Source organism: Eptatretus burgeri, chromosome 9 (assembly GCF_056783735.1).
Source record: "Eptatretus burgeri isolate ZD-2024b chromosome 9, Ebu_testis_v1, whole genome shotgun sequence".
In the NCBI taxonomy this organism is placed as follows: Eukaryota; Metazoa; Chordata; class Myxini; order Myxiniformes; family Myxinidae; genus Eptatretus; species Eptatretus burgeri.
The window spans coordinates 30,193,300-30,208,934 of NC_140969.1; the positions used below are offsets into that span (position 1 = coordinate 30,193,300).

Consider the following 15,635-nt stretch of genomic DNA (forward strand, 5'->3'; position numbering starts at 1 on the left):
TATTAATATAAATATGTATATGTGTATGTATAATGAGCATAGGTAGTCGTAGGGAGAGATAGGAAGTTCAAGTTGAGAGAGACAACACTTGACTTTATGACGCATAAACACACATCCTCCGATTATACGTTTATGAGTCCATTTCGCGATACAATCTCATTTTGAAAGCAGAGACGTACAAGGTACAACACATGCGTTCTGTTGTGTCCAGGACATGCGGTCTGGGTAAAAACACAAAATGGGAGGTTCGTGATGCAGGGTCCACGTTTCCGGATCGCAGGCACGATGTCTCGATACTCACATTGTTGTTGAGGTTCCGCAGTGCCACGCTCATGGTGGCCTCAAGGAGACGAGAGGAGCGCTTGCTGATCGCAGAAAGGGGGAGGAGGGGAGTGTAGGACCAGGCGAGGAGAAAGGGGTGTGGGTGGGTGGGTGGGTTCGAGGGAGAGCAGGACATGTTGGGAGACGTGATGGAGATGGGAGGAACGAAGCGATCTGAATATGGCGAGAGGATCGAGTGAGAGCAAGTTTTGAAGGTCAAGGAAATGTAGGATGAGCAGATCCTCGTGAGATCGGGTGTGATGGGAGAGAAAGGTTATCCAAGGAAGGTGGATGTCTGATCAAAGAGATCTTTCCTTTTTTTATAGCCATGATATTATGAAACGTCATGGCAATCACATTTTTTTTTTGACGTGCAGGTAGGTACTGGTAGGACCAGGTGCAGCCAGTGGCTGATAGTCCTGTCGAGATTTCAGGATTTCCCATCACGTACCACAATTATTATGAGAACCAAAATACCATTCAAATAATTATTTTTTCAATAATGGCGCTTTCTGGAACGTTGGACGAATAAATGGTCATAGTCAACTGTATTTTCGTGGTAGTTTTTTGTGGACCTCAAACAACCTACGGTGTCTTTCGATGAAGAGTAGGGGAGCTATCACTAGCACGAGGCTGGCCTGGAAGTGTGTACACTTGCTTAGTGAGCTGCCCATAGCCTGAGTACGAATCTCGACATAGCTCTAAATGGTCATCCTGGTGTTTCACATGCAGGGTGACACATCAATGTGTGTGCCCGTCCCTTACACGGACATTAAGCTGGGTGTTCCATCTGCTTGTATTGTTTGGTGGACGTCAACGATCCCACGGTGTCTAATGAAGAGTAGGTGATTACCTCCGCCACCGAAGGTGGATGGAGGTTATGTTTTCACTCCTGTCTGTCTGTTTGCTTGTGAACAAAATATCTCTAAAAGTTGTGGATGGATTCAGACGAAATTTGGGGGAGAGTTTGGGTATGTGACACGGACGAAATGATAAGATTTTAATGAAGATCCGAATCTGGATCCAAGAATTTTTAAAATGATTTTTCACCATTGAGTGATCGGGCTAAAAACAACATATAGAAGAAAGATATCTCAAAAAATTATCGACGGATTCGGACGATGAGTTGGTGGATGAGTTGGTTAGGTGACAAGAACAAGCCGATTAAATTTTGGTTCAGGTCTGAATCCAGGTCCGGCCTATCAGTGGGATACAAAACATAAACAAATCAGCTTGGCAGAGTATGCGCTCCACCGAGTGCCCTTCCAGTTAACCTCCGCCATCGAAGATGGACGGAGGTTAGTTTTCACCCCTGTCTGTTTGTTTGTTTGTTTGTTTGTGAACAATATTACGGAAAAAAACTCCTCGACGGATTTTGACGAAACTTGGTGGGGGGATTAATTATGGTCCAAGGATCATGCCATTAGATTTTGGACTTGGTCCAAAGTCCAATATGGCCGCTATGGCGGCCATTTTGAAAAAAATATTTGAATTTTTTTTTTTTGCATTTCTACATGTTTTAAGTGATTTCCAACCCCCCCAAAAAATTTGTTAGAGAAAAAAAAAATTTTGCAACTTTTTTTCCAAAAAAATTTCGATTTTATTTTTTGGCATTTCTACATGCACATCGATCTAGTTTAGCTTATTCAATCTTGATTCAGTGGAGCCTGATCCGTTTTGACCTACAATGAATGGGATATCAGGTTCACTGAAGTAATCCAGCAGTATTGGCGGCGGAGGTTTTGCACTCTACCGAGTGCTCCCCCTCCAGTTAACCTCTGCCATCGAAGATGGATGGAGGTTACTGTTTTCACCCCTGTCTGTTTGTTTGATTGTTTGTTTGTTTGTGAACAGTATTACGGAAAAACTCCTCGACGGATTTCGATGAAACTTGGTGGGGGAATTCGGTATGGTCCAAGGATCATGCCATTAGATTTTGGACTTGGTCCCAAGTCCAATATGGCCGCTATGGCGGCCATTTTAAAAAAATATTTGAATTTTTGTTTTTGCATTTCTACATGTTTTAAGTGATTTCCAACCCCCCCCCCAAAAAACAAAATTGTTAGAGAAAAAAAACAACAGAAGATTTTGCAACTTTTTTTTCAACAAAATTTCGATTTTTTTTTTTGCATTTCTACATCTTATAAGTGATTTCCAACAAAAAAACATGCCAAAACTAGAGGGGGAGCACTCGGTAGAGTGCAAAACCTCCGCCGCCAATACTGCTATGTCACTCAAGTGAACATGATATCCTATTCATTCAATTTGACGTCAACAGTGCTCACAGAGTTATAGTTTGCAACTTTCCCTTTTACTTTTAACTTTTACAAACTCAATTCATTCATCATAACTAGATTCCTTGAGACAGAAATTGATTTTACGTGGGTATATCCACCTGAAGTTCCAAAATCAGCCGCAATTATAATTTTGGCATGTTCTTTTTGTTGGAAATCACTTATAACATGTAGAAATGCAAAAAAAAAATCGAAATTTTGTTGAAAAAAAGTTTCAAAATTTTTTTTCTCTAACAATTTTTTTTGGGGGGAGGGAGGGGGGTTGGAAATCACTTAAAACATGTAGAAATGCAAAAAAAAAATTTAGAAATTTTTTCAAAATGGCCACCATAGCGGCCATATTGGATTTTGGACCAAGTCCAAAATCAAATGGCATGATCCTTGGGCCATACCTAATCCCCCCACCAATTTCGTCGAAATCCGTCGAGTTTTTCCGTAATACTGTTCACAAACAAACAAACAAACAAGCAATCATAGACTGGTACTTACGAAATCGTCAACTTGACCTCTGACCTTGTCTAATAAAAGCTGTCTCTCGAGAAGGTAGCGACGCAAACTAGAAGTTTCTACGATGATTCTGTACCAAACCATCAAAAATTGAATGTTTTGGATGTTTGACCTCACCGTGACCTTGACCTTTGACCGATTTTGACCAAAATCTAATCAGCGCTAGCCACCACCCTCCTGAATCACGTGGTGTAATTTGACATTGGTAGCTTCTTCCGTTCTCGAGTTATCATTTTTTGGATGTTTTACCTCACTGTGACCTTGACCTTTGACCGATTTTGACCAAAATATAATCAGCACTAGCCATCACCCTCATGAATCACGTGGTGTAATTTGACATTGGTAGCTTCTTCCGTTCTCGAGGTATCTGTACCAAACCATCAAAAATCGGATATTTGACCTCACTGTGACCTTGACCTTTGACCGATTTCGACCAAAATCTAATCAGCACTTGCCATCACCCTTCTGAATCACGTGGTGTAATTTGACATTGGTAGCTTCTTCCGTTCTCGAGTTATCGTGCCTACAAACAAACAAACAAACAAACATACAAACAAACAAACAAACAGAAAAGGAAGTCATCAATATACTTACGAAATCGTTAGATTTCGTAAGTAACAAACAAACAAACAGAAAGGGGTGAAAACAGTAACCTCCGATCTTCGATGGCGGAGGTTAATTATAATTGCGGTTGATTTTGGAACTTCAGGTGGATATACCCGCGTAAAATCAATTTTAGTTTCAAGGAATCTAGTTATGACAAATGAATTGAGTATTATATGTAAAAGTTAAAAGTAAAAGGAAAAGTTGCAAACTATAACTCTGTGAGCACTGTTGACGTCAAAGTGAATGAATAGGATATCAGGTTCATTCGAGTGACCCAGCAGTATTGGCGGCGGAGGTTTTGCACTCCACCGAGTGCTCCCCTCTAGTTTTATCATGGAATCCTGAGCAGATTTAAAATTCCTGCCCCCCCCCCCCCGGAACAGTATTCCATCAGTCGAACGAGGTGCTTAGCGAACCCGGCACGTGAGAGAGCATGAAACTGAAACCAACCTACCTGGATATTTGGTCGACAGAGGTGGCCAGCAAGGTGATGGGCATGCCAAAATAAAAGAAATTAAAACCATGACACATTTGTTTTGCACCGCCACCCCTAAAAAATAGTATCTCGCACTATATTCTGCTGAATTATTATAGTCCGAAGATGAAAGCATCAGTTCATTTTGCATTGAAAAATGATGTCCCCCCAAAAATGTAAAAACAGGACCACCTGTCCTGAAGATCACCTGAATCAGGAGAAATTCACTCAAACCCCCCACAAACCCCTTTCGACCCTGAATTTTTTTTAAATGCCATGAACAAACTTTGCTGCATCAAGGGTGATGAAGGTTGTGGTCAAGTTTCATCAAAATCATGTGTGTAGTTTTGGAGAAGAGTACAAACACCTATTTTGGGGGTTAACCCCCTCCCCCCACCACCCCAGTAGACCCCATTAATGAGTTCATATTTTGATGCGGTCAATAAACTTTGGTACATTACAGGTAATGAAGGTTGTGGTGAAGTTTCATCGAAGTTGTGAGTGTAGCTTCAGAGAACAGAGCAAATACCTATTTTTGGGGGGGGGGTCAAACCCCTCCCGTAGACCCCTTTAATGAGCGCAGATTTTGATGCAGTCAACAAACTGGTACATCATGGGTGATTAAGGTTGTGGTGCAGTTTCATCAAATTCATGTGTGCAGCTTCGGAAGAAACAGCAAAAACTATTTGGGGGGGTTCGATCCCACGCCATCCTGTAGACCCCTTAACGAGTGCAAATTTTGATGTGGTCCATGCACTTTGTTACATTATGGGTGAAGAAGGTTGTGGGGCAGAGGAGCTCCTTGTGAGCCAACGGCCATGCACATCAAGTGCCAAACTGTGTCTGCGTACGTCCTCCTGCAATTGGGTTACTTTTTATTAGGAGGTTGGTGGCAGGATTTGCACTCTGGCCACCGTAAAAACCCTTAATTTCGCAAAACATACAAAAAGCATAAAAAACAATGTGAAAACCCACTCTGTGGGAGTACCTCCTGTGCAGCTTTCCTTTGCAGGGCAGCTCACCGGATGACGGGATTGGGGCAAAGCCTTCGGAATCACCAAACTTTGATGATAGGAGGGAAACCATGGGTAACCTTCCCAGGTCAGATTGCGGTCATGTGTGTTGGGGTGGTGCTGAGGTGTTGTTCACCAGACGGTGGCCTCCTTGGGTTAACCTGAGGCAGTCCCTTTGGGTGGGTGCCTGGAATGTCCCATCCCTAATAGAGGATGATCACCTGTCTCTGTTATCATCTGATTCAAGCATTTGGACATCAGTATTGCACCAATCTCTGAGGTTCAGAGACCGGATTGCGGCGAGATCATGGCGGGTGGTCACATCTACTATTGGTCTGGTCGCTCTGATGGTTACCATGCCGAAGAAGTTGCTGTAGCTGTGTCCAATAAGCTGACTCCAATGATAATTGAGGCAACAACGGTCAACGGGCATATTATGAGACGAAGGATTTGTCACTCCTTTGGTGTCATTTCCCTGGTCTCTGTATATGCTCCAACTTAGGCAGGTGATCTCACTATTAAGGACGCATTCTATGCCATGCTCGACACTGTGGTTGATGAGCGCCCGAGGTGAGATACTCTTCTAGTTTTGGGGGATTTCAATTCATCGACTGGAACTGATACAGATGGTTATGAGACTTGGGTTGGTCCCCATGGGTCTGGAACTGGAACCAGAATAGCACGAAGTTACTTGACTTTGCAAGAAGGCATGGACTTTGGGTGACTGGTTAATGGTTTCAGCACCCACAGACTCATCGCTGGACATGGTATTCCAACGCTGGCGGTGTGGCAAAGGAGATTGACCATGTGCTCGTTGATGGTCGCATGGAGGATGATCCAGAACTGCAGGGTCGACTGGAGTGCTCAGTTCCTCAATACTGACCACAGGCTTGTTGTATCAATTCTAAAGCTGCACCTTAAATCCTGGAGAATGGTACCATCCCAGCCTAGACTGGATGTTGCCAAGCTCAGGGATGAGAGAGTAGCTGAGGATTTGTGAACAGACTGAGTGGAGATTTGGGGAGTCTGGCTGCTTTGGGGGATCCTCAAGAGTTGTGGATTGCCTTCAAGACCATTGTCCTTGATGTTGCCGGTAGATGTCTTGGAACTCACCGTAGGGTGAAGAAGAATTTTGTCTCTCAAGGGACACTGAATACCATTGACCAGAGTCGGAGGGCCAGGCTGAATAGCAGAGCTGAGCTGTTCAGGGAGCTGAGGCATAAAATTCTACGTGCACTAAGGGTGGACAAGGAGGCCTATGTGCGAGGAATCTGTGAGGGGGTAGAGCATTATCTGTGGTCAAATGATTCTTGTCCTACTTACAGGGGAATTTGCACATTGCATTCGTCCAAGCCCATTCTTCAGTGTACTGCAATTGGAGCAGATGGTTGGGGGCTCTTGAGAGAGGAGGCTGAAGTAAAGGCCCGCTGGGCCAGTTACTTTGAACGGTTGTACCAGGCTGATCCACCAGCTCTCGAGTTGGATGTCAGGGGTGTTACAATCCTGATTGCTGACCCTTCAATCAACTGTGGTCCTCCTTCATTTGTGGAAACCAGGCTGTGGTGAATTGGTTGAAATGGGGTAAAGCTCCTGGGATCTGTGGCGTCCATGTTGAACTTCTCAAGGCTGGTGGAAAGGCTGTACTTGTGTCAATGCATGCAGTTCTGTGCTCTGCCTGGAACACAGGCATCATCCCAACTGACTGGAAGAGGGGCCTTGTTGTCCCTCTCTGGAAAGGGAAGGGTGATCGCCAAGACTGCAACAACTACTGAGGGGTGACGCTGCTCTCAGTGCCGGGCAAGGTCTTTGATCGGATAATTATTGATCGGGTTCGCCACCATCTGCTTGAGCACCAGCGTCCAGAGCAGTCAGGCTTTACACCAAAGAGGTCAACAAAGACCATATCCTTGCTCTTCTGGCCCTCACCAAACACAGACGAGAGTTTCGGCAGGGGATGCTTGCAGCCCATGTTGATCTCTGCAAAGCGTTTGATTCAGTGAATTGGGATGCCCTCTGGAGGATTCTTGCTCTTCGTGGGGTGCCACCAAAACTGATCAATATGATGCCTGAACAATACTCTGGTACTGAGAGTGTTGTGAAATATGGTGATACTATCTCTGACTTATTTCCAGTTGTTACTGGAGTTCATCAGGGGTGTGGACTAGCCCCCACACTTTTCAGCACTTGCATGGACTGGATTCTGGGGAGGATGTCGGAGAGATCAAGCTGCGGTGCATCGTTTGGGAATGTCAAGATCTCTGACCTTGATTTTGCAGATGATGCAGTCATCTTTGTGGAGACTTTAGATATCCTTTTGGGGGCCCTCGAGGTGCTGAATGAGGAGTCGGAGCCACTGGAATTATGGGTTTCCTGGGTCAAAACTAAGATCCCGGCTTTCAATGACATCTTCGACACTGCTATCCTGTCTGTACCTGTTTGTGGCGAGGATGTTGAGGTCACAGAGTGATTTACTTTCCTTGGCAGTGATATCCATGTCTCTGCTGGCTGTGAGTCAGAGGTCAATAGACGTCTGGGTCGGGCCTGGGGAATCATGGATTCACTGGATAATGGGGTGTGGTGTTTGCCGGTACCTGTGCGGGAAGACGAAAGTTCGAGTTTTCAGGTCCTTTGTGCTTCCAGTCTTGCTCTATGGATGTGAGACTTGGACTCTGACCAGGATCTGAGATGGAGACTTAATTTGTTTGGTACCAGGTCTCTTCCAAGAATCCTTGGCTCAAGCTCGTCCGACTTTGTGTCCAACAAATGGTTGCTGAGAGAGACTCAAATGAGATTTGTGACCTGCATTGCCCGTGTCAGCTGCGGCTGTATGGACATGTGGCTCGTTTTCCTGACGCTGATCCTGCTCATCAGATTCTCTCAGTGAGGGAGCCTCGTAAGTGTAGGAAGCAAATTGGCCGACCACGTACCTCGTGGTTGCAGCAGGTTGATCAGCATCTCAAGGAGATGGGGATGGGCCAGGCATCTGCCTGAGGGATGGCCAGCTGGAGGTCTCTGGAGTACCAGCGGAAAGTGGATGCAGTGACATGCTGCTTTGGCGCATGCTCCCATACTTGACCTGGCTACCTCCCTATCCTATCCTACCTCCCCCAGTAAACCCCCTTAAAGAGTATAGATTTCAATGCGGTCAATACACCTTCTTTAGGCATTAGATATGTAGTTTGCGGCCAAGTTTCATCAAAATCAGCTGTTTGGTGCGTGCGATAATGACAGGTGTTTACGGACTGACTGACTCACTCACTCACTCATTCATTCATTCACCCACCGATACTGCTCGATCGCATAAGCTCACCTGACTAAGGTTCAGGTGAGCTAAAAATGAATAAAAAGGATGCCCTTAGTTGGGGCATCTTCAAATTGCGTATGCAAAAGTGAGTGGTGGGAGGGGGGGGGTTATAAATGAGATAAAATGAAATCTTGCAAGGGGCAATGTGTTTGTTATCTCCAAACTAGGATGGATTTCCACGATAATTGTGTAAGTAATAAAAATTGACCCCGAAAAAGGAACGGCAATGGAGAAAAGGTAGGACAGGAGAGGTGTGATGAATGAGAAGAGGAACACAAGGTTCAGATGAGAGCATAAAGACAGGAATGAAGCCAAATGAATATATGGGACTAAACAACATTGGTGGGACGTGGGGCCAGGCAGGGGGGCTCAACATTATTACTGTACAGTACAGTATTTGTGAAAATGCAGTAGTTATGAACGATTTGGTCGTTACAGCATTCGGTGGCATTAAGATTATCGAATTGGGAAGGCCAATGAAGAAGGAGTATTCTCCTTCAAGTTCAGTTAACATCTACCGCACAATACCGTGATGACGAGTTGGTGGTGCCATTTGAATACATAAACAGAATTGAACTTAACTCGTCACGGTGAGGACAAAACGGGGCTCAGACAACGAAATGATGTATCTGGGGTTTTGGCTCATAATATAATTTCTACCAAACCAGAACATCTGCATCTGCAGCAAATTGGGTGAAAACTGATGGAACAATAAGATAGAACCTTCCTTTACTCAATCCACTGTTAAGGACACTCCATGTGTTATTCCAGGAAAACATTCTTGATGTTTAGACTGAGAGGTGGGTTTGGGAGTTTCCTCTCTCACCTCCTTACCTTTGTGAAACAGTCTTCCCCTCACATCTGTTCTACTCCACCTAATCCCTTTGAGTTAGCAAAACTCTGCTTTACATTAACCCATTCTGCATCACGTTGTCCTGCATATCCTCTTTTTAACAACACTTCAGTTTTCACTCCGTACTACCTCCGCAAACCGAAGGTTAAAGGGGGTTATGTTTTCACCCCTGTCTGTCTTTCTGTTTGTCTCTGTGCAGGATATCTCAAAAAGTTGTGGATGAAATTTGGTGGGCAGGTTGGGTGTGTGACAAAGACACAATGATGAGATTTTGGTGATGATTCGGATTTCATCACTGAGAGATAGGGCCAATAACGATACATAGCATAATATCTCAAAAATGTATTGTGCCCGGTATGTTCTACTGGATCAGCCATTGTGTGGCGGAGGTATGTACTCTACCGAGTGCCCTTCTAGTTAGCCCGTCCCCCTGCAGCGGAAGACCGGGTTTTACAATCACTTTTGTGTGTTTCTCTTTCTGTGTGTCTGTCTGAGCCATAACTTTTTATTTTCTTTTTTTACCATTTTCGCTTTTGTCATCAAATTTTCAACAAAGCTTCATTATGAGAATATAGAGAAGCCAAATTCATAATTTTGTTAAAATGTCAAAAGGTCAGTGCGACATAAAATTGTTAATTTTCAACCAATTTACCTGAAATTTGAATTGTCATTTGAGCTTTTGTTTTGAAATTTTCAGCAAAATTTTATGATGAGATTATGGAGAAGACAAATGAAGAATTTGGTCAAAAGGTCAAATGTACCGTTGAGCTTATGGAAGAGGAAGTCTGAATACAAAGCGGACGGGCTTTGCATTTCTCAGACGCTTTGTTGTTCCCCTCGCTGAAGGAGAGGGTATTGCATTTGGGTCTGTTTGTCTGTTTGCCCGCACAGAACTTTAGTACTTCTCTCTGCAACCGCTTGTCGGATTGAGATGAAATTTTCACCCTAGGAGCAACTACTCATGCAGAATGTTTTAATGGTGATTATGACAACGAAACAAGGAAATTGGACACAGGTGGAGGCGATTCAGCCCATCATGCCTGTGAGAACACCACATTAATCCATCCACACAAGATCCAAGGAAGAAAATGCCAAAAAAGTTTTAAATTAATGAAATAATATATTTTGTTTGTTTGTTTTTTGGGGTGTTTCTTTGTTTTGTTTTATTTTTATAGTTTATGTATTTTTTCCTTTTCTTCCCCTCAGGGGAGGGGGCATGGGCTTGGTTAAAAACACACAACCCCCCTTGACAAGACCCCCAACAACAACACTATGTGCACATGCACACAGTCACCCATCAATGCTCAAACTACCTAAAAGTCCTATCAACATCCCCATACCCCTCCATCTGTATAACTTCCAGGTACCTATCTAATTCTAATTTAAACTTATCTACTTTTTCTGCTGCCACGACCTTTCCAGGGAGACCATTCCATGCATTAACTTCTCTCTGAGTTAAAGTCCCCTCCCTGCCTTGCTACCATCTTAACTCTCCTCTTCGTTACTCTCAGGCTTGGGCACCTGGTCCTATCACTGTCTCCTCTGTTGAATAAATTCATCTACACTTATTTTATCTACACCTTTCATTATCTTAAACATCTCTATCATATCACCTCGTAACCGCCTCCTTTCTAGTGAAAAAAGCCCTGTCTCCTTCAGCCACTCCTCATAGCTGAGTCTAGCTAGGCCCGGAATCAATCTAGTAACCCTGCCCTGAATAGAACCCTCTCTGTAGCATCTATGTCCTTCCGGAACTGTGGTGACCAGAACTGCACACAATATTCTAGATGTGTCCCTCACTAAATTCCTGCACAATGTTAACACCACCTCTATTGATTTATAATGATCCCCCTCCGAATACAACCTAAAACCCTATTTGTTTTACCTAGAGCTGCTTGACATTGTGCTGCCTGCTTACCTCCCATATCTATTACCACCCCCACATCCTTCTCCTGTGTGACACGCTCCAAAATTACCCCTTGCATCCTGTAATCTCTATTTTCATTGTTCTTTCCCATCCCCAACACCTGACACTTGCTCAGGTTAAACTTCATCTTCCAATCTTTTACCCAATCTATACAAGTATCAATACTTTCCTATATCTGTACACCACCCCCTCTGCTATCCACTTTACCTCCAAGCTTTGTGTCATCTGCAAATTTGGAAAGCTTACTCTTTACCCCACTATCCAAATCGTTGATGTAAATAATGAATAGTAATAGTCCAAGTACTGATCCCTGAGGTACCCCACTACTTAAATCCTCCCAGCATGACGTCATAGGTCATGTGATGTGACAGCCATGTTGGAAAAAACCCAAAACTTTGAACCTCTGTCTTTGAAAACAAGGAAAAAGACTTGGAACTTGGCACATAGCAAGTACTCCTTATGGGGAATGAACATTTTTTTATGACGTCAGAGGTGCCTTCGTTACGACGTAATAATTGCATATGTAGAACACTACACCGATCAGTATGAAAATTTTTGAGGGTCAAGAGATAAAATAGTCCATAGAAAAAAAAATTGATGATGTCATTGTTCAAGTGATTTGGCAGCCAAATTGTTTACAAAAATCTTCTTCTCTGAAGTGGCCAAACAGATCAAGGCAAAACTTTACAAGTTTGACCGCCTATCCATGAAACACAAAAAGTTCACACATGATGTCACAGGTCACATGGTTTGGCAGCCATATTACATTTACCCTAAAACATAAAAAAACAAAAAACTTCTTCACCCGAACGGCTGGACAAATCGAGGAGATTTCACAAAAATGTTCCCCAAGCCATGGGTGTACAAGTTTGTTAAGGAATAATTGATGGGTCACATGGTTTGGCAGCCATATTGCCTGAAGAAAAATATTAAATAATGTTTTCGCTGGAACCACTCAATCAATCGGTGAAATTTCAGAATTTATAATCAAGTAGTGATGGGGAATACAAGTTATAAATTTCAACGTGAGCAGATGCTTGGTCTGGCAGCCAGAATTTTTTTTTTTTTTGATGTGGATTCATTTTTTTTTTTTTTGCTTTTTTTCCATCAGGCTCACTTGGCTATGTCTGGATGGGTTTGAAGGTAGAGGAGTAGCAGCTGAAATGTAAATCCTATCCAAGTTCCTCCTGATGACTTCATCTTTGTTTTTTGCCTGTTTTGGTTCTTTCTGATGACTCCAATGCAGGACTGTACCTATTTGGTCTTCCATTTGATTGAAATTGAATATATTTTAAATCCTATTCTGAATTCAATTGAATAATACAAAACGTCATGGGTCAGGTGTCCAATCAAAGCGGGGTTGCATCAAAGTGGGACGTCTTGGTACCCGGTCATCACTGCGAGCAGATCAAATTATGTCTCTTATTAATGATGTAACACACCAATACACAAACGCCACAGAAAATAACCACACAAAACTACACAAACACCACATGAAACAAGTTCTGGCAAGGGTCTACAATCTCTGATTGTCCTTTTTAGGTCATCTCTTCGAGCATGACCTAATAATATTGGTGTTGAGAGGAGAGGTGACGATCCGTCCGTCCGTCCGTCCACAATGAAGTTGAAGCGGGAGATCTGGTCATTAGTGATACTGATAGAGGTTGATGAGACGTACACGATGGTATGACTTTCAAGGTCACCGAAGGTCAAGTTCAAGGTCACGAGGCCTTTGAAGCTGCGAAATAGACGATTTTCAAATTCTATCTCCTCTGCCATTTCTCAAGCGATCTTGAATTTGATTGTGGCATATAAATCTATGGGACAATATCTAAATGTTGGTTGGGCCGGATTTTCGATATTCGCTTTCGTTTTCGTGTCACGTGACTTCAAAGTTGGCAAAAAATGCGAAAATGACGATTTTCAAAATCTATCTCCTACATTTCTCAAGTGATCTTGAATTTGATTGTGGTATATAAATCTATGGGACAATATCTAAATATTGTCAGGCCGGATTTTCGATATTCGCTTTCGTTTTCGCGTCACGTGACTTCAAAGTTTGCAAAAACTGCCCTACCTTCAGGAGGCTAAATATTTTCTCGCAGAGATGACCGTCACTCCCGCACGGGGGTAATTTTTCTTGTTACCTCCGCTGAAGGAGGGGGTGTTGCATTTGGGTCTGTTTGTTTGTTTGTCTGCACAGAACTTTTGTGTTTTTCTCCGCAATCGCTTGGCGGATTGAGACGAAATTTTCACTGTTGGTGCGACTACTCAGGTAGAATGCTTTAATCATAATTATGACGTCATATGTCACGTGGTGTGGCAGCCTTGTTGAAAAAACGGAAAAACTTTGGACCTTTGTATCTCTGAAAACGTACCAAGGAAAAAATTGAAACTTAGCACATAGCAAGTAATGCTCATGGGGAATAAGTGTGATTTTTTTATGACATCATAGGTGCCTTTGTTATGACGTCATAATTGCATATGTAGAACGCTACATCCGATCAGTATAACAATTTTTGAAGGTAATCTTGGGATAAAATGGTCCATTAAAATTTGATGACGTCATTGGTCACGTGATTCGGCAGCCATATTGTATACGTATATATATATATATATATATATTTATATATATATATATATATATATATATATATATATATATATATTTATATATATATATATATATATATATGTATATACTTCTTCTTCTTTCGACTGCTCCCGTTAGGGGTCGCCACAGCGAATCATCCGTATGATCCGCATAGTGATTTGGCGTAAGTTTTTACGCCAGTTGCCCTTCCTGACGCAACCCTGGTCGCTTCTTACGAAACAGGGATATGGTACACCTATACTAACTGGGGCATACACTGGGACCAGTACACTGGTACTCATTTTGCCGACCTCGGAAGGATGAGGGGCTGAGTCAACCCCCTGGTGTGTATTAATTCAAGCGGCCAACGGGGCTTGAACTCAGGACCTTTGGATCCCAAGCCCACCGCTCTAACCACTACGCCAACACCAGGCTATATATATATATATATATACTGAAACGCAAAAGAAACTTACCACCTTTTAAACCTTCAGATAAACAATCACACTGCGTGTAGTGAATGTGTGAACTTATTTGTGGGCAATAATGTCCTCACTGTCAGACAAAATGGTCACGGATGGTCACTCGAACCTTCAATGGTCACTTCATAGCACAGCTGTTGAACAGCCGTTTTGACTGTCAGTGATTAGCCAAGGGGTACGGGATGATTTTAATGAGCTGCACGTGGTGTCTTGATATTGGCTTTAAAAGGGCCAGTGCAAAATGGGCATTTCAATCAACATGCCACGATTGTCAAGGGTTCAACGGCAGTGTGCCTTGGGCATACAGCAAGGCAGATTGAGCTACTGTGAGGTGGCACGTCGCCTTGGCTGTTCACACCAGACGATATTGGCCCTGGTGGACAGAGACACCCTCCACAACTCTGCAGATGACAGACCTCGATCAGGGAGGCCAAGAGTCACCACTGCAAGGCAGGACAGGCAGATGGTCCTAAGTCAGATGGCTTCAGACATTGAGGAATGAGTGGGGCAGAATCCAGCAGCAATCCATACAAAGACTGGTAGGCAGTATGCGCCGACGATGCACTGCCTGTATCCAAAACAATGGTGGCCACACACGCTATTGAAAGGGGACTGACATTGCACTCTGTGCTGTTCTGTACTGTAGAACAAACTTATGAGATGGTGTATTTTGGTCAAAAACTTGACATGTCATCAATAAAATGCCAATGTTTCAATTAGCAATTGTTGGTTTGTTTTAGTTTGAACTGTTACAATTTTATTACATTTCAAACAAGTGGTAGGTTTCTTTTGCGTTTCAGTATATATATATATATATATATATATATATATATATATATATATATATATATATATATATATATATATATATATATATATATATATATATATATATATATATATATATATATATATATATATATATATAACCCTTCAAGAATCTTCTTCTCTAAAATGGCTGAACCAGTCATCACTGCCAGCATTTATAAAGTGGCAGTTCTAAAAATTTATGTCCCTTATTAATTACATAACACACCAGTACAGAAACGCCACACAAAACTACACAAACACCACACAAAACAAGTCCTGGCAAGGGTCTACAATCTCTGATTGCTCTTTTTGTTGTTACTTTTGTGTTTGGTCTGTCTCCTCTTGTACACACACACACACACACACACACACACACACACACACACACACACACACACACACACACACACACACACACACACACACACACACACACACACACACACACAC

General features: G+C 42.8%; 1 protein-coding gene across 1 annotated transcript in view; it reads right to left on the minus strand.

The window, feature by feature from the left end:
- The window catches only part of ECE2 (endothelin converting enzyme 2), a 111,074-nt gene extending 110,704 nt beyond the window's left edge, over window positions 1–370 (minus strand). The window contains exon 1 of the mRNA XM_085894579.1: window positions 302–370. Coding sequence (XP_085750705.1) covers window positions 302–334 — 33 coding nt within the window. The 5' untranslated portion in view covers window positions 335–370. The remainder of the gene's footprint in view (window positions 1–301) is intronic.
- Window positions 371–15,635: the final 15,265 nt, after the last annotated feature.